Source organism: Salminus brasiliensis, chromosome 1 (genome assembly GCF_030463535.1).
Source record: "Salminus brasiliensis chromosome 1, fSalBra1.hap2, whole genome shotgun sequence".
Classification (NCBI taxonomy): Eukaryota; Metazoa; Chordata; class Actinopteri; order Characiformes; family Bryconidae; genus Salminus; species Salminus brasiliensis.
Genome location: NC_132878.1, coordinates 65,893,777 through 65,913,833, shown reverse-complemented (window position 1 = coordinate 65,913,833; position 20,057 = coordinate 65,893,777). Strand labels below are relative to the sequence as shown.

Genomic DNA, 20,057 nt, shown 5'->3' with positions numbered 1-20,057 from the left:
ATTAGTTTTAATGCAATTAACATAGTTTACTGAATTCAATTAGGGCCTGTGACAATTGGATTTTGATGTTTCCTTCTGATCTCCTTTTATTCCATGCATGATTTTATCTAGCAAATGCATTTATGATTCATTTTCCATTGTTTTAACCACTCTTTATCCCTTAGAATTACATAGGCTGTTTCTGTAACTATGTCTAATGATGAAGACTGAAACATGTAAATGACCTCAGCTCTGATTGGCAGCCTTGAAAAAAGCAGTCATGGCTGAACCACTCCTCACATACTGATGATGAAGGTGATAAGGGGCTGACCCAGACCTCCTTGATTAATACATTAAGATAGTACAGTGTGATAAGCTAAAATCCAATCAGCTCATTCCTACTATGTTGTTTATGTAGTTGTAGCTGTTGTTGGTAACAGGCTCTCCATAATTAGTCTAAATCTGTCCTTTTTTATTGTGATGCATGCAGTCGTTTAGTGCTCCAAAACTCAGAAATGCACTTCCTATTGTACCCATAAACCACTAGATTTCCTAACCTAAGTGGATTAGTTATTTGTTGGCTATTTATTCCCATAAATGACTTTCATTTTTCTGTAAGCTACCTGAGCAAGTTAATATAAACATTCCTGACCTTGGGATTTTCCCATTTACTGGCCATTCACGTTGTCATTAACCTAATTCAACATTAACGTGAGGAAGTGGAATAGTCAATAGGAGTCAACGCAACTGAACCAGAACAGGAATGGTCAGAAGTGAATCAGCTGCTAAATGAAACATCAACTCAGCCCATTCTTCAGGAGTGACGTACTGTGTTCTCAGACGATGAAGGAACACCAAGAACATCAAAAAAAGTCCAAGTCCAAGTCCAAGACAGCAATTAAAACAAGCTTCGAGGCATAAAGCATGGGTTGGCGTCTGCATCTGAAGAATCCACACAACACCTTAAAAAACAAAGAACACCAGTTCATCCGACCTGTAAACACGTGAAACTGAGCTGAGCGCATTTACTTAATTTATGCTAAATGATTTCCTTCAAAACAATGACTTTGAACAGCTGGTGTGTGACAGCCTACAGGGAATTTCCCAGCCTAATGCACACACTTACAATTGTGTGCTCACACTATTCTCTCCAGTTTCAGTCAATTGGGACAAACAGTCAACAGTGTTCACTACTTCAATAGGGCTGAATCATTCAAGAAACTCGATTTCTCAACACAAAATGAATAAAATTTACATTCTCAATGAATCAATCATTATTTTTTTTTTAATGAAGCCTTTTGAAAGGCGGTTTTCTTATGTGCTATGCAACATATGTGGCACAGTAACGAAGACCCATTTATAAAATCATTGTGGTGCTGATCAGCAAGCCACTCTCTCTTACTGCTGAAGCATTTTTACATATTCTCTGTAAAATTATATCAATATTCACATGTTAATGAGCTAATGCATATTCATGACCAGCGTTCCGCGGCTTTTGGCACGCTACGTCAAAGACCGAAAATCTGAGCTACAGACCCCAAAAACAGAAGTACTGCTTGGTAAAGTTGAAAACAATGGCAAAAGAAAAGTGAAAGAAAACGAATCACAAGTAGTCCAGCATTTGACACAAACTGTAAGGTTGAGTGTGTGGCTTCAATTCTTCTTTTAAATCATAGTTTATCTTATTCATCTGACTGGCTGAGCCACTTTCAAAATCACTGCACAATAGTGGATATAGCCTATTATACAGCATACAGTATTTCAACCGCAGCTGTAATGTTTGTCAGGACGCTCAATCCAAACCTCTCTCATTTTTGTGTAGAATGTGTTGACGCCTTGCTTATGTCACCAAAAATATAAACGATGCTGGACACAATATTCAATCCATTTCAGCTTCTTACTGACAGTGAGATCAGTCGGTCCAAGTGTTATGTTTTTGCAAGGTGGTGTTCTGTTATGAATTAACAGCACACGCAAATCAGGGACAAGTGCAATCATGCCACATTTCACACAAACTGTCAAACATGCTGGTAATCCTCATTTCTGAATGAGAGAATGTGTTACTGTGACACTAATCACTTTTAACATCACAATACCAATAACTGATTTGCATGTTATTATTAATGTTTTGGATTAAAAGGTGAAATTACAAAACACAGTTAAAAACCTGTATCTACAGTTATAGTTACAGTATCGCCACAATGTGATTAAGTTCCTTCCAAAGGCTCTCTTATTTGCCCTGTTTCACGGAAACCACTGTCAGAGATCTAAACTATGCATACGGGAACAGCCTGTCACAGTAAAGTGGGCAGAGAAGGCTTATTTTGTACAAACACTCACACTCAAAATGACTAGGCTTTTAACTACAAATCTATGGGTTGTGATTTTAGGGGGATTTTGGGCTTATCTACAAAATATCAAAAATCTTACTTAACTTAAAATATAATACAGTTAAAAATTGTGTGACCCTAGAAAACATATGTGAGCTGTGTGTATGGTGCAAACATTACTATATTATCATTAACATGTGGACACAAGGCACATATTAAAGCACTCTATTTGTGACGCATTAAAAATGTGTAGAGCAGGAAATCCCAGACTGTGGTACATGACTTTGGGGGTATGTCAAAAAAGACTGACATTAATCAATTACTTGAGCAATAACAAAATATACCTTTTACTTGAATAAAAGGCTAAGCAAAAAAATAGAAGTCTCCTTGGCAATCCCTAGTATACATGCCATCTAGTTTCTAATCTCAGTGTAGTATCTAATTTAGTGTATAATTACATCCCTATTATCCACATAATTTGTTATTGACCAGGTCATTCCTTAATCCCTGATTACTCAATTAACTGTAACCGAAAATGATCACCTTATTACTAATATCATTCCTAATGACAACTCTAAAGACAACAGTATTCATTAAAAGCAATTATTACTCATGTATATCATGTATTTGATATGAACCAAACATAAATGCACATTGGGACATCTCTGATTGCCTAATTAATGATAGTTTATGACTCCTATTCCAGTTCATAACTGCATAAGCCACTGGGTGTCTTTTCGTGTGTCATGCAGAGAGCAGGAAAGCAGAGCATGGGGTGGACTGAGCCAGAATGAAGCTGTTTCCCAGTGGCTTTATGCCTCGTGGCCATCGGCAAGAACAAAAGTATCTTGTCCGAGGCGCACACACACAGACAGAAACTCCACTGTGAAGAGGGCTTGTTTCACATTGGCACGCAGAGCAACAACCGGTCATCTTTGAAAGCATCAAGAATCCACAGACCGCTAGAATCTGCCTGAACTGACACCAGTCAAAACATTTCTAACTCTGCAGACTATGTTGTCCTCTGTTCTCACTCGCCTTTATAAACTCTTTCACTTCGACTTGACCCCTCAGATTAATAAAAAGTGTGTGTTTCTTATCAGCATTTCCTTACCATTTCTCACACAAACATCTGTGTTTTCAGGTAATACTGGCTAAAGGAATAATCAGGTAAAGAATGAAATGTACCCCGAATGTAAACGATCGGTCAAAGCTGTTCACACTGTGTGACACATTTATCTATAAAACTACAGGCAGAATTCATGCTCCATAGAGAGTGCGGCTAACACTCTTTTGTCTGCTTTTATGGATAAATGTGTGTCATACAGCATGAAAAATCACATGAGCAGGTCTATTGCAGTTCAACATGGTTTGAGGTAATGATTCAGGTGTGAATGAATTAGGCAAAGTACATTTGTCTTGAAGCCCCAGTGCGCAACTGAAGAAGCAACCTTCAGACACCAAACATGTGTTGGATGATCAGCTACATCTGGGAGAAATGTGTCAATATGATGTTTTAAACCACTTCAGAATTAGCCTGGCCGATATCCCAGGCCTAATTCATAGTTTACTAAGAAAGACACTGGCAAAGGCACACATATGTTCCATCTTGGTGGGGGTAGTTGTTCTTTAACAGAACGGTCTTTGTTGTTGGAGTACTCAGAACTGGCATGTTGTGGCAGTGATTTCTAACTATAGCAAAGGGCAGATTAGTTAGTCTGCAGGGTGACAAGCAATGAAACAAAAAAATTCTCTCATCTTCGTTCAGTAATCCGGAAAATTCTTAATCCGAATATAGCCGGTTTCTGGTACTCTGTGACATAGTGTTCTCTCTAACACTACTGTTTGGTACTGTTTGTATGCATGTTTGTCCATGTTTCCAGATAACAGTGAGTCATACAGTGTGAGAAACCACATAAGCAAGTCTATCAGAGAGCAATGTCGATGATTTTGACATGCAGCTAGCATGAGTCTTATTATTAGTATGTACATATTACCATGATTCTTGGTGGGGTTTAGGCTTTCATTGTTTTTAAGCTACATTAGCCTCATAGCTACAGTACAAAACTAATAAAGCAAAGTTTAGACACCAAACATGTATTGGATGGTTGACTACAGTCGGAAGAAATCAATTAGATTTTTCACTGAACAATTCCTTTCGCTCAACAATGGTGATTTTGCTGTGACCCAGATCCTGAAGCCTGGTCCAGCCGTCTCCTGTCTCGACCTCGTCCTCCGCATAATACCGAAGCCTCCTCCACCCATGGGCCTCCATAACACATTACGCCACATATACACTACAGTGAGCACATTCTTCTCCAGAAACACTTATCACTCTCAATAAGAGGAAGCGACCTCCAAGAGAGGAATTGAAAATGCCATTTTCACCCTGAGAAACAATGAGCTTAATGTAGATCTGAGCTTTGATTCGGTCCAGAAATCCTAATTGTTTTGCAACTCCAGGTCACTATCCTCATATTCAAGAGGCAAAGAATAAGAAATGAAAATCTACGATAATAAAAACTGGTCCTTTCACATAAGTATCTCAAAACATAAAAGTTCAGAGGCTATACAACGATGCACATATCACAAATGATGTGAGCATAAGCACAGACTATGAAATACCCCTTAAACCAATCAGTCCAGAATCAGTCACATTATGAATACACTATTTTATCTAAATGATGTGGCTTTATTATCTGTAAAAATACACATATTGGATTGGATTTATAGCTGCTGCTTTATAGCATTATGGTACTCAGATCAGATTGGGAGGGGGTCAAAACATACTTTATATATCTTATATGTCTTCTACAGCAGTTATGTTCAACACTATCTTTAATAACACATGACACTGAATTCCACTGAACAGACAGTGTTCAATCTGATGTAGATGTGAACACACATTTCCTGCTACAGTAACCACATGAGACTTCAGCCTCTCCAAACTCTCCAGGAGAGCAGTTTACCCATTAAACAGGTAATGACCTTGTATTGCATATTAATGTGTAGGCCAACACAGTGTGCTCTCTCACACCTAGGGCTTTATTTAAAGTGTAAAGGCAGCACAATCTCTCTGCTGGAGCACAGAGGCTTATTTGACTGCTGTATGAAATAGGGGAATACCATTTGTTCTAGTTTCAGTTAGACTTTACCTGGTGGTCAGAAGAAAGACTACATGATAAATGTTTTGGTAATCATAAACAATATTAAAATACTGGTCTTTTTTGATACTATCACAGGAAGCTGCAACCAGTAAATTATAAAACTACATTCTCCTACATCTGTATCACAATTACACTGTAACACTACATTCTCCTACCCATGTAGCACAATTACACTGTATCACTACATTCTCCTACCTCTGTAACACAATTACACTGTAACACCACATCCCCCTTCATCTGTATCACAATTACACTGTAACACTACATTCTCCTACCTCTGTAACACACTGTAACAATACATTATCCTTCCTCTGTTATACAATTACACTGTAACACTACATTCTCCTACCTCTGTAACACACTGTAACAATATATTATCCTTCCTCTGTTATACAATTGCACTGTAACACTACATTCTTCTACCTCTGTAATACAATTACACTGTAACAATACATTCTCCTTCCTCTGTAACACACTGTAACAATACATTCTCCTTCCTCTGTAATACAATTACACTGTAAAACTACATTCTCCTATCTCTGTAACACAATTACACTATAACACTACATTCCCCTTCATCTGTAACACAATTACACTGTAACACTACATTCTCCTACCTCTGTAATAAAATTACACTGTATCAATACATTCTCCTTCCTCTGTAACACACTGTAACAATACATTCTCCTTCCTCTGTAATACAATTACACTGTAACACTACATTCTCCTATCTCTGTAACACAATTACACTATAACACTACATTCTCCTACCTCTGTAATAAAATTACACTGTATCAATACATTCTCCTTCCTCTGTAGCACACTGTAACAATACATCCTCCTTGTTCTGTAACACACTGTAACAACATATCCTCCTTGTTCTGTAACGCAATTACACTGTAACACTATATTCTCCTACCACTGTAACACAATTAAACCACAGCACTACTACCTCTGTAACACCATTTCACTTTAACACTACGTGAATACACTGTACACACGATCAACTTCAAATGCTCCTGATGAGTTTCTGTGGGTGTCTGTACAAATTAAAGCATTTGTGTCATCCAGCAAACGGAAATACTGTTGGTCAAAATAACACAGGGTGATCTTAAACCACATCATACTAAGGTTTCTATATTTATTTATGCTAGCAAACCAGAGTGAAGAGTTTGGTTACAAAATGCATTAAATCCATTGTTGGTTTCCAGTAAATGAAGTTGTTGTAATTAAGTTTTACACACACATGCAATTTCAGTGCTATATGATGATGATTAATGCAACATTATTTGCCATTACAGGACAAGGAAAAAGATTTTTTATGCTTTTCACTCAAAGAGCTCTACGCACCTACTCTATACCAGGTTTGCTTTATCTTACTCAACATATGTATATGGTATGGACTCTCAATTATGTTTTTCATATTACTTCAGTATCACTATCACCATATTCGGGGAGCCACATCAAAGGCATTCCATAGAGAAATCTTCATGTCCTGGTGGAAATGAGCTCTGATTTGTGCTCTCGTATGAAGTATTTCCACAGCCTACAACAGCAAACCTGATGTTACTAACAAGCTAACCAGCTACTGCTATTCTACAACAAATCCCACTGCAGGTGTGTTTCACTGATGCAAACTGGTTTTCTCGAGCCAATTAAAAATCCTGACGTGCTCTATTTCGCCCCGTCTACAAAACCCATGAACTACGAAACCAAATGAAACCTATGAATCAAACATATGAACTAAATCACAACGGCAACATGTAGAGCTTTGAAAGAAAAGCAGGACTTCATGCTACACATAAATGAATAGATCCTACATAATTTATTATTACAGTCACTGATGAGGCAAAAAGCAAAAAATACTGAAACTTTATATATTGGCCTTAAAAACTGTGGTGCATCTAGAAAACAGGGATCAGATGGGATTTTGGGTGAACTCCTCGTTTCAGAGTGTTTATCCTCAAGCTACTACAAAACCTACATTCTCCTTTCAGTGTGTTGCAAGAACATGTGAGAGATTACTGATGCTTATCATATTGCCATCAGTGACAGCAGTACGCTGGCACAAGAAGCATGTCAGTGAGGGAAACAGAGCCTCACGTATTCACTAAACACAACAAACAGAATCTGAATCACTTAATTTCAGTCATTACGACACATGTATAAAGAATCGAAATTGACAGATTTGCTGTCCAATGAAATCTCCAAAATGGTGACTTAACATGTTCTTAACTTTAAATGGAAGTTAAGGTAGAATAAGACCTTATTCCAAGTAATTTAGAGCATTTCTATTGCTCCATTCATCCAGCATTCTTCACACAGTGTGCACAGTGTACAGAGCAGCTACACGGTTCAAACCATGGAGAAACTTAAAACAACAGACAAAAATGGAGATACATGTTTGTGAAATGTACAACATGTACTGTGATAAACAAGCTAGACAAGTACACAGACTGCTGACAAGTATTCGAGAGAATAAGATGTCTAGTTGGACTGGCTTTGAAAGTGTTGAGTCTTCTACCAGAGGGAAGTGGTTGGGAGGTGGTTGCTGGTGTGGAAGTTTGGTGTTCAATTTTCTAGCCAGACAACCACACCATGCTACACCAATAATAGTCACTGGGCCAGACTGCTAACACTACATTCACCTAAAAGCATCAGACCAAATGCCACAAATGTATATAGAAGAGGTGATGTCCAGCATAGTAAGGGTCAGCTATAGTCATCCAAGCATGTTTCTGCTAGACCTAAAGCATGTCCCAAAGCACTGGTAGTGTGCACCCAATGATGCTTCTGTAGAGTCCAAAGACTAAGCTTAAGTCATCATGGATACCAAGCTATAAAAGATGGCCAGTACTCCTCAACTAGATACATACACTACACTATGACAGTGTATGACTTTAAGTGCAACCACAGGTCTTCAATAAGTGCAAGATTAGTGCTCTTGAAAGACATGAGTTTCCTGCTGCAGTTTAAAGACAGCACGCAAATCACAGCTGTGAGACATCCAGAGGAAGTTGGTTCTAGCACCTTGATGCCATAAGAGAAAAGGTGTAGGTGCCTGTCTTCAACGTTTCTTGAAGGACCGTGGGTCAAGTAGGCTCTGGTCCATTTCTGGCTTTGTAGGTCAGCGTCAGTGTTTTGAATCTGATGTGTGTAGCTACAGGAAGCAGGTGAAGAAGACAAAGTGACACGGCTGAGCTTAGGAACACTGAAGACAAGTCGTGCTGCTGTGTTTTGGATCAGCTGAAGGGCCAGATGGTGTGCATATATATATATATATATATATATTCGCCCCCTGCTTCAGTAAAACTAAGGCCAACCTTTGACGCCAGTTTTTGACACACGGAAGTCACACGGAATTAAACTGTCATTGCTGTACACAGACCTCGTGCATTTCAATCATTTCAAAGTCTAACACTGTTCAAACTGTTCCCAGAAGCAGTGCGTACACAATCACACTCAAATATGAGTCTGAGTAAAAGAGTTTCATATGAAATTTCCTCCCGCTGCTGAGGTAATAAAACCTCCAGCTGAGTAAGCGGGCCTTCCCCCCCAGATGTCCCACACCAAACGACTATGATCTGAACAGTTCCCCACCTCCTCTTCCCCTCTTCCTCTCCGCTCCGCATACTCAGATTCAGGTCTGCTGGAGTCCAACGGGACAGAACGGCGACCGGCAGGGGAGGGGAACTTCCCCCTGACTTCCTGTAGACCTAAGGGACTGCCCCCTCCCTCCCACACACACACACACATTGTACATGGACTACACTGGAAAAAGCCAAAACCCTAAAAATACACAGGTTCAATATAAGGGTGGATGATATTATATGTAATCGTTATCTTGATAGTATCGCACCGCAATGCAATCTCCTGGGCAGATATCATCAGCATGTCTAGAAAACTGGCCAATTGTATACTTCAGAGATTTGGATTAATTATACAGAGCATGTGAACAACAACAAGCAGTAAAGTCACACAGTGACAGTCACTGTCAGATTCAAATTTCATAGCAACAAGTAGCTCATTGGCTTACATTGGGTTTGTTTTTTTGTTTTTTTAAACATATTCTTTATATTCATATATATATATATATATATATATATATATATATATATATATATATATATATAGCATTAAATTTTAAGAAAAACAACGGTTTGGGCCATAAATGTCAAAACATGGCCCAATGCTCATTTCTGGTAGCGCCCCTAATAGATGCTAAGCTAATGCTGGTACACATGAACAATTTTTTATCGTTTTAGATTAAATATGTTGAAACACATTGAAATACATCCATTAATGTGAGCTTGTATGTAGCAGTTTAATCCTGAATGAAGACAGAATGAATCTGAAGTAGCACAACTTTACACTGTGTGATGTGGTGTTGTTAGCTGTGTGTTTGTATAGTTTGAGCATGACAGTCAGAATGGTCAGCTTAAGTGATACATCTGAATAAAAAAGCACCTCGTTTTTGAGCTCCGTCGATTTTAAATAACGCAACCAATTACAATACTCCATTTTCAATTATTTTCAGAAAAAAATTATTATTTTCAAAAAATATTAAAGGCAATGTAGATTTTGGTTATGCATGGCTCATGTGAGCAAGAAATGTTAAGAAAGAACAGCTCAGTGTTGAAATACTTCTGACACATATGTGAATCATATTGGGCGGTGTAGCAATAACAATATGCTTACAGAGAAACAGGATAATATACCCGCAGTGGTACAACAGTAGTTCCATGTAACCTTTTGGAATCAGGCTGCAGCTCTCTCTGATGACCACTTCATGTTAAAAGGGCTCAACCCTTCTGAACGGAGTGACCCTTCCTTTTCACAAGGTCAAACACAAGCCAAAGTCATTATTTATTACACAAACTGGCCAGAATTACCAAACACTTTCATTCCAGTGACTCTCCCTTTCCTGCAGCAGCACAAGCACAACAACACAGGATGCAGGTCATGTTTTGACCCGCATATGACATCATTCCGTTTGGTCTCCATGCTTTCCTGCCCTGCCATAAACAACAGAGAGGGCCAGGAGTGTCAAAACATACGCAGAAAAAACGCTCATTGAACCACCTGGTTTATAACAGAAACTGAAACTGCCCCCCCCCCCAAAACACACAACACCACCACCAAAAAAAAAACTCTGCAGCTGTTTATATGTCATGTAAATGCTGCTTAGCCTTCTAAAATATTCAGGTTAATATTTTAGTAGGTTACTTTATTCAGTTACTGTGCCAGGACTTCATTCAAGACGTTCATTTATTTGGATGTGTTTAAGTCCAGTAAATGTCTAAATGTCTTCATCATGTATTTGAGAACCACGTTAACCACCTTAAACTGAGTTTATCCTGGCATAGTGACATAGCTTTAACCTCTGATGTTTCCTGCTTCAAAAGAATATCCGGAACCACCAAAGCTGTTTCGTTACAATCTTTACATATTATACTTTCATCCCTAGAATTTACATCCAGCCAGCCCACTAGCGAAAGCTAGGCCAAAGTCTGCTCAAACGCACGAAAGCCGAAGGGAGCAACTGGGGACCCACACTAGGCTAAAAGCAAATGTTAGCTGATGCGACTATTTTTTTTATTCTCTAGTGTTCGCTCCCTCCCTTAAAAACTGGACCACCTCTGCTGACTACCAACCCGGAGCTAAACACACATCAATAGGCAAAGTACCGGCTTAACAAAAAGCTAAGCAGCTACCATCTCTTCAGCTTGCTTCAGCAGCACATCGCACTTAGAGGACACAATGAGAGGACAGCAACACTATCCGGTAAGACTGGAGGATTATTATAGTGTTTTTTTATAGTGTTAGAACTAGGCTGTAATCTGTGGCTTTGGTCAGCCGTCTAGGCTGTAACCAGCCAATAAAAGCAGAGTCAGTATTTTTATACTCTAAATGAACTGAACTGATTCTCTTTGTAATAAAACATTAAGTTTGGGTCAGTGTTCTCTGCCTACTGACAATATCCAAGATGTGCTCAGAAAAGTGTTTTGGGGTTAAATTTTAATAAATAAATAAATCATTTGTAAAAAGTCATATTTCCACATCTAATAAGGTTCCTTTTGATTAAAATTTGACTACAACTGCACCTTAGTTGTGCACTATGACACTATGCATTTTACAAACCACTGCACTGCACTGGACACCTTTTTAAGGCACCTTCTGAAGTGTTCTTTGGCTCTGTTCCTATAAGCAACTGAAGTTCATCAAAACGCCTCGAGTCTACAAATCTGTGATGAACACCAACATTATTTTCACTGAAACACTATCACATGGCTAGAAAAATGACTTTGGTTAAAAAATTAAACTGATAAACAGCCACTGACCCAGGCAGATAACACAATCACAGAGGAGTGTTTTAAATAAAGATGTATTTGCTTATTATCTGTTATCTCCTGTAAGAGGAGATGAACAGAAAAACGTCACAGATGTCTCTGCATGCAGGGTGACTTGCACTCAAATATTAATTCACGCCTGTTACTGCTCTTTCATTTGTGTTACAATATTAATGAGGGGGGTTTATTCATTCATTATTTAACAATTGATAATTAAACTGGTAAACCATTATTAATGATATTGGTAACAGGTTATAGCTAGTGCTTTACGATACTGAATCCTGTATCACGGAACAAAATGTTGTCCTGAATATAACGCTCTGACCTACACTATATAGCCAAAGGTATCCAGACACCCTGTCTCGCTAGTTAATTTTCTATTAAAACTGACAATAGAATGAGACACTGCGTTCTCTGAGTGATGGAGCTCCACTCAATACCTCCGGGATGAGCTGGTGTGGTGTTTATGATAGTAGAGAGTAATCCAATAAATACTCTAGTAATTAATGGTTGGTTTGGTGTTTAGTGACTTCAAGAACTTCAACCCTATTTTTGTAAGTAAACAGCAGCTTATTATTTTGGGACATTCATTCACTTTTAATAAGAACTACATTGTGCAAAATAGTAAAAACAGAACTGAATAAAATCAGTACCAACTTTGTGTACGTGTAGCAGCGCAGTAGCCTGTCTAGGCTAAAGACTAACATAAAAATATGACTAAGACATCCATGACTCCATGTTCTGCCACAAATAAGCATGATTTTAGTGCCATACCAGTGTAAAGGATATGCCAATACCTATACTTTGCAAAGAATGTATGATGTCAACACTAGGGTTAAGCTGAGCTGCCAAATACGTTCACAGTCTCCTTTTCCGAGCATACTGTGGATGCTGTGAAGAGCAACTTCATACTGCATTACAAAGAGAGCATCATCAGTTCTGTTTAGTCGGATTAAGTGCAGCGTAGAGTATGAAATGTTGAATAAATGTATCAGAGTTTTGTATAAATATATATAAATAAATTAATGTATCACAGTTTTCACAGTTTCTTGTCCGTTCAAAGTTATTAGTTAAAAAGGTGATTTGTGTTATTTACACAATATTGTCCACCTCAAGCAATTCCCAACCTAACGAATGCTCACAGCAATGTACCCATATTGCACCACTGCCCACCACTAAAACCTTCCCAGAAGAGGAGAGGCTGTTACTGCAGCAAAGGGGGACACACTCCCTTTAATAGCCTTGATTTCAGAAGAAGCACTGGATGAGCAGGTGTATCTCATACACATCTTGCCCAGTACTAACTGTAGTCTGCAATCTGCAGCATCCATGCATGATCGTGTATAATTACCTTTTGGTCGACTATCGAACACACAAGATCTTTCACCGCTGAAAGGGACACATCGCTGGCGTCCAGGTTAACAGTTTCCCTGGTTAGTCCGATCTGCAGAAGAAAGGAAACACCATGGAAGGACCCCCTCGAGTTGGTTGGGCTGGGTGCGCTCACACTGCCATTGGAGAGCCGGCTCGAGAGAGTGGCAGGCGGACTGGGAGACGGCGTAGGGCCCAGGGGGGCCGCATGATGCTGGGGCAGGCCGAACGCTCTCGGAAAAGATGGTGGGGACGAGCTGCTGCAGGTAGACATCTGTGCTCTTTCGACGTATTTCTCCTTGTGTTGAAACTAGAACAGCAGCTGAAGGGTCATGAGAGCTGAAACATGTCCAAACTCCACAGACATAGCACAGGGTGCTACTCCATGACTTCAGACCAGCCTGGCTGCAGTTAGGCTGCTTTTAACATGCCTGTGTGAACGTTCCACCTATTTTCACTTGTTTATGTCGGTGATGTCGTTTTTCCACTTTGCCGTTGGATGAAATTCAGGTTAGCACCAGCAATGCTCCCACCCTGATGGATTCATAACATGCTTATGAAACCTGAGTCCTTCTGCGGCGAATATTCCTACCAAAAGTGTGCGCTGTGATCCAATCACAGAGGTCTGCCAGTCGAGGGGCACAATCCTAGATTTAGTTCTTGCCAAAGAATGCTGCAAAAAATAACAAATACATTTTTATAAATGTAGTTTCTCATTAATGACTCGTATAGCTACAGTTAAAGAGCTCATATTAATCATTTTTTGTTGTTGTTCTCTTGTTGTTTTATGTACCAAAACAGTCATTTTTTTATGTTTACACAGCAACTTAAAACCCTCTCTTTATTTCTTATAAAGCCTGTGGCTTTAAGATTCAAATATGTAAATGAGCCGATGTTCTGATTGGCTGCCCAAAAACATTCAAAACGCAGTCTGGGATGAAATACTCCTTATAACTTCAGCAAGAATGGGCAGAGCTAGACTGCCTAGGATAAATTAACATATGCAAAATGCAACAGTTCTATATACATATTTTATAACATAAAAATCTTCTAATAAAATCAGTGCCATCCATCATTACAAGCCCATTCAAACGACTGTAACGCGTTTACAAAGAGCCGCTCGGAACAACATCAGTCTCCACATCTGGACTCATCTCAGTCTGCTTGTTTCAGAAGAAAGCTTTTCGCACAAACTACAGGAACCTGAGATGTTCAGCTTTTCCATAATGAAAGCAGAAGGTCACTAACTGTTGATGAGAAGAAGTAGACAGTTCTTCGTTAGTTACCTTCTTCACAGGGCGGGTTTCCTTCTCTATACGCAGAATTCCTCCACAGGCCACTCTTCTGTCTTCACAAATTTCGTCCAGCGATTCATAAAGTCAGGATCAGTAGCAGCCTCTTAGCATCGCTCACTGTTTCAGCTGAGGTTTTACTTTCCGCACCGTGCATGCGGGCAAAAACGGGTTTACAACTTCTTGCTGCTACAACTTTAGTTCATGCGTGTCCTATTATCTCTCTCTCTCTCTCTCTCTCTCTCTCTGCCTCTCTCTCTCTCTATCTCTCTCTCTCTCTCGCTCGCTCTCCCTCCTCTTTCAGAAGCTACCAATGTGTACAAAGTGGTAAACGGACCAAACGCTTCTGGGAGTGTGAGTTCAGATGTTTTTTCGCTCCGACGGCGAATTACAGTGAACTACATTTCCCAGCAGGCAGAGCTAAGCGAGTCTGTTTTGCGCAGCCGCAATAAGCTCTCCTCGTTCCCACCTATTTTCCGGCAAAACCGGGTTGTTATGTTGTGTCAAAAGAAACCCCCAAAAAACACAGACTACAGACAGATATTTCAATAGAATAACTAATAAATAAATGAACGAATGCATAAATAAAACAACACTCAGCACAATAAATAAATAAATTAATAAATAAATAATACAATACACTTTCAAAATAAACAAACAGTTCATTATTTAATTTTGTGGAATATCAAAAAATTAAATGAATTAATATAACGATAACCAGACCACATTAATACTTACATAACAATATACAATTTACCAAAAAAGGAAGAAATATTTAAAATGCATTTTGTCGTTTGTCACATTAATAATCACTGTGTATATTAAAATTTTGTAATTATCTATTTAATTATTTGAACCGAGATCCGCATCAATATTCGATCAGCACAATGTATTCTGATTATATGTTAATTAAACCATCATTTTTATTTACAAATTAGTTGAAGCTAAGAAGATGTAAAGATCTGTCATAATAATGGAAACTTTTTAAGATAAGATAATCTTTTATTAGTCCCACAGTGTCACAGCAGAAAGGGATAGCAAGACACTCAAAAATGTACAGATAAATAATTTACACTATATACACAATATATATAAGAAGTAAAAAAGCAATAGCAATATTATTTACAGATTATTGCAAATGACTCTTAATTGCACATGTGGGACGGGGGGGGGGTATTGCACATAGTATTTTTAAACATGTATCCACAATAAACTGGTTTATGTTATTAAAAACAATGGTTTCCTCAGGGCAGAGGTGTATATACTGTAATGAATGCACTTGTGCACGGTTGTGTACACTCTCTGACAGGTTTCTGTTTTTGCTGCAGCATCTCTTTCTCCTACTGAGCGAGGTGATAACAGTGATGTAAATGTCTAAAATGAATCAAAAACTTCCCAAAGACTTTACTGATCATCTTTTTCCAAATGAACGGTAAGAGTCCAGTGCAAGCACACAACATCATTTTACATACTAACAGGATTCCTGAAGAAGTCTTCTTTAAAGGGCTCCATCTAAATCATGGTCTTATCAGGAGACTGCAGGTTTGATCCCTTGTGATGTCTCAGTCATCGGAGGCCAGGAGTCCCTGGGGGGTAGAATGGTCCTTCCTCTCCCCCATCACTCAGGGCAGGCGTCTGTTAACTGATGTAAAAGAACTGACCGTGAGTGTTTCTCCTCCAAGCACGTTCATCTGTCCGGTGGCGTTGCGGTAGGGGCCTTATGTGCCTTGGAGGATGTACACGCTAGGCTTCACTCTCCCAGCACTTGAGGCATCCTTGTGACAGGGGGAGTCTCAGATAGTGAGTAGAACTGGACACAATATCTAGATAGAACAGACATTAAATAAATAAATACATAAATAAATAAATAGCAATTAAAACTCTAACGCTAACATTGTGTATAAGACATTTGTAGATAAAATCTGAATCGGTGTAAGTGTTGTAAATATACACTCAGAAAATTACAAATCCCCCAAGAGCATGAGACTGAGTAGAAATTACTAGCCAATGACAGTACAGCACTATGACCTACTAGCCAATCGCAGTGCAGTATTATGACCTACACGCCAATCACAACTCAAGGGGCGGGACCTCCCTGAAAACAGGTGGGAAGCGGTGTTTCCTACCACAGCCATGGCTGTAGTGTCTGCGACCTCTAACGGCTCGACTGAAAAGCGATTAGAGGATGCAGAAGGAGGCAAAACTGGATGGCTGTCCAAGAAAACTTATTTTACACGTCGCTGGAGGCCAGCGTGGTTTCAGATAAAGGAATCCAAACTTTTCTACGGCGGAAACGAGAAGGTAACTAGGTTAGCTAGTAACTTCTCTAGCGCGGGGTTACTAGCAGCGGGTGCCTACAGGTTCTTAGAGTTAAGCTAACGGAGCTAACAGGGCTTATCAGCTTATCCGCACATCGCAGCTACTCTCTGATTAGGTAGACATCAACTTTATTATGAAATTCTTTCTTTAACAGGGTACTTATGAGGCCCCAAATATAAACATCTTTATATTTCTCTTGCTGCAGTGTTGTTATGTTGCTATGCCCTCAGATCCTGGTGGGTTTAACCTGTGGAGGAGGAAACACGCGGAAGGGGGGGGGGGGGGGGGGGTCCACGCCCCCTCTACAAACTGTGGGCCAATAACTGATATTATCAATTATCTCAAGAATTCAAATTAGTGCCAACTACTTTCCCGATCTATAAAATACAGTTGATCAGTGTGACACACTCAAACACTGTGGATGAATTCTGGACAGCAAGGGTCCAGTCTGATGAGGACATGGATGGATGTACTTAAACAACCATGTAGGAGCACCAGTCTCTCATTATTATGAGCTCTCTGTCCTGCCAAACTAATAATCATGCAATCTAAAAATGAATTAATACTTACATTCAGCAGTACTGAAACCCATTATAAGGAAAAATCTGAAATGTTCTCAAATGTTGAGCGGTTTCTTTTCCAGGGAAACTAGTTTCAAGAAGAATGAAACCTTTATTACTTTATTTACAGGTTACAGATTACAGGTTTGTCCAAAACCAAAGACAAGATGACCGCAATTAAAAGCAATAGAAAGGATTCATTGCTTGCATGATTGTTAAAATTATGCACTCAGCAGCAACAAAAATGGTATACAGTAGAAAAGATTACAATGCATTATAGTCATTGCAATCTCAACATGACCAATTATTTATTTACACAAACATACTTTGATTATAATCTAGATTTTCAGTCTAATTAAGAAAGATGGGGTAATTGTAAATCTGAAAATAACACCTGCTCTTCAGTAGAGAGTAAAAAGGTCCAGAAAAAGGGTCACAAAACATCCAACATCTGTATTATTTTGGTTTCCAAACAAATGTTAAAACCACTGGATGTGAAATGTTAATGCAGTCTGTGCAGAATATAGTTTTAAATGATAATATGGTTTTGTTAATTATTCTAAATTGGAAAACTGCATTTCTCTTATAAAAAAATAATATATACAATTTCAAATATATTTATATTTCAAAATGTACAATTAAAAACAACACATGGGGAAGTACTCGTAAAAGCTCCAAGTTCTATAATGGTTTATAATGATATACTGAGTAAAGTCTAAAACTGTAGTGGAACTTCTTAGTCCATACAGAATCTATTAACACATGAACTGAAGTCTGTTAGACTGTTAGAGTTTTCCACTGTCTGTATAAGATAAACTTGGGCTGTGTGACTGATCTCAAAGCAGTACAGATTTGGAACCTGCAGAATCACTTTTACTGCTTCATATCTTTCTACTGATTCTTTGATTATTTGACTGTTGCAGAAGACTACAGTTATATTCATCTCACAGTCCTCTGCCGCATGATCGGTTTCATATGATTGAGAACATTGATTCCAAATCTACTCACCTCTTTTCACTATTAACTGACAATTCCCTTTTTAGGCAGCTGCCAAGATGATCAGCCTGATCGGAGCTCAGGTTGAGGCACTGGAGGACGATGGGCGTTTTGGCTGGACTATAACACCAAAAAACAGTAAAAGGATCTTCTTCTTGCGGGCTGGCTCAGCCGAGGAACAGCAGGAATGGATGGTTGCTATCTGCGAAGCACAGATGAGCTCTGGAGAGCATACATCAAATGCATGTGTTGTTCAGTAGCAAGACTGTAAATCCCTGACTGGACAATGGTTAGATTCACTTAGATTTATTTTTTCGATTTTAGTTAGAAAGTCTCAAGGTTCACCACTGACTTAGATCACTCTGAAATGAATCATAATATTTCTATAAAAATAGACTGATTACAATACTGAGGATTGTTTGTGAAAGTATATATGTAATTTATGAAATACTACTATTGTTGAATGTAATCTTTTCTGAAATTGAAGCAGTTGCAGATTTAATTATGCAGCAGTGTGGGGGTTTGCATGACATTTTTTAAAAATACTGCATTTTACACATTGTAATTTAACCACATCTGTGTATGTAATGGATTTGTAAATATTAGACAGTATTTTTATATTTTTGTATATTTGTAGACAGTAACACCGTGATTTAGGTATGTCACACTTAAGCTCTATTAAACTCAATTACTTAATTTAAAAATTCTCTTAGGAGCTCTGCAGTGAGTTGTTGGTAATAACATGTTCCTTTATTCTGAAATGTTTACACAGTTTGGGATAAAAGTGGACATCGCTCAGTTTTTATAACCAGTTGTATGCATGTTTGGACACTCCTGGTCAAGTGTGAATGAGCATTTTTTTTTTAAAAATTTGTTCACTTATTAACCCTTTAAAAAGCCTATGAACCGGCTGCGGGCCAAAAGTGTAATTACAAACTTCTATTACCAAAGAAATATCCCCACCAGTTTCTACAAAAGTCCCTGTACTTAGATTAATACACCTTAGTGTGTAATAAGCCACATAACAGTGTTTGATTTGATTTTTGGATTTGAAATCAACACAAACATTCTGACACATTTTCTAGTTTATCTTTTGCCAGAAAAGTATTTAGAAATCTATAAACATATTATATTGCAGTTGTATATAGAATTCCTATAGGGGTTCCTTGACTTGTAAAACAATAAACCTCCATTTCAAATGGTTATTTAAGTCTCTGTAGAACCACTGCCTTTACTACAGAACCCTCAAAGATAATTTTGCAATCATGTAGTTGCTGAATTTGATATCTTTAAAGGCATCATTTTATTATAGGCTTGTTGTTTTAAGGTCATTTGTACTCATGGGCCCTTTTATAATAAAAACTGTTTACTCCATTAACTGTAAAAAAAAAAAAAAATTGTTAAATCGCATTAATTACTAATGCCGGTGTTGATGTGATGGTGTTCTATGACCTTTAGCTTCCTTTCCATCATTTCAGCACTGATACCTGTTGTAAAAGGCCTTGATGCATAATACATTGATGGTTACCATGATACACTCTTCCGTCAGCAGAGTCCTGCTGTGAGAAGATCAGTGTGTTGAGATATAGGTGACATTTGTTTAAAGTGGAAATACTGTGTTATTAAATGCAAAACATGCAGAGATAGTGGAGGCTTGCTCCTCATCCTGGTCACAAAGAGCAGTGTATGCAGC

At 38.5% G+C, this 20,057-nt stretch overlaps 2 protein-coding genes across 3 annotated transcripts in view; one reads left to right on the top strand and one right to left on the bottom strand.

Annotated features, from left to right (window-relative positions):
- Nucleotides 1-14,727, bottom strand: part of LOC140561616 (serine/threonine-protein kinase D3-like) — a 64,123-nt gene extending 49,396 nt beyond the window's left edge. For both annotated transcript variants that reach the window (XM_072686847.1, XM_072686854.1), the window contains exons 1-2: nucleotides 14,484-14,727; nucleotides 13,178-13,870 (exon numbers count right to left, since the gene is read on the bottom strand). In XM_072686847.1, the coding sequence (XP_072542948.1) occupies nucleotides 13,178-13,471 (294 nt within the window). In that variant the 5' untranslated portion in view covers nucleotides 13,472-13,870; nucleotides 14,484-14,727. The remainder of the gene's footprint in view (nucleotides 1-13,177; nucleotides 13,871-14,483) is intronic.
- A 1,895-nt stretch (nucleotides 14,728-16,622) lies between these two features.
- Nucleotides 16,623-19,671, top strand: LOC140552115 (PH domain-containing protein DDB_G0274775). Its single transcript, XM_072676148.1, has 2 exons — nucleotides 16,623-16,790; nucleotides 18,412-19,671. Exons 1-2 carry the CDS (start codon nucleotides 16,623-16,625, stop codon nucleotides 18,622-18,624), a joined length of 381 nt encoding a protein of 126 aa, XP_072532249.1. The 3' UTR covers nucleotides 18,625-19,671.
- The last annotated feature ends 386 nt before the right edge of the window (nucleotides 19,672-20,057 follow it).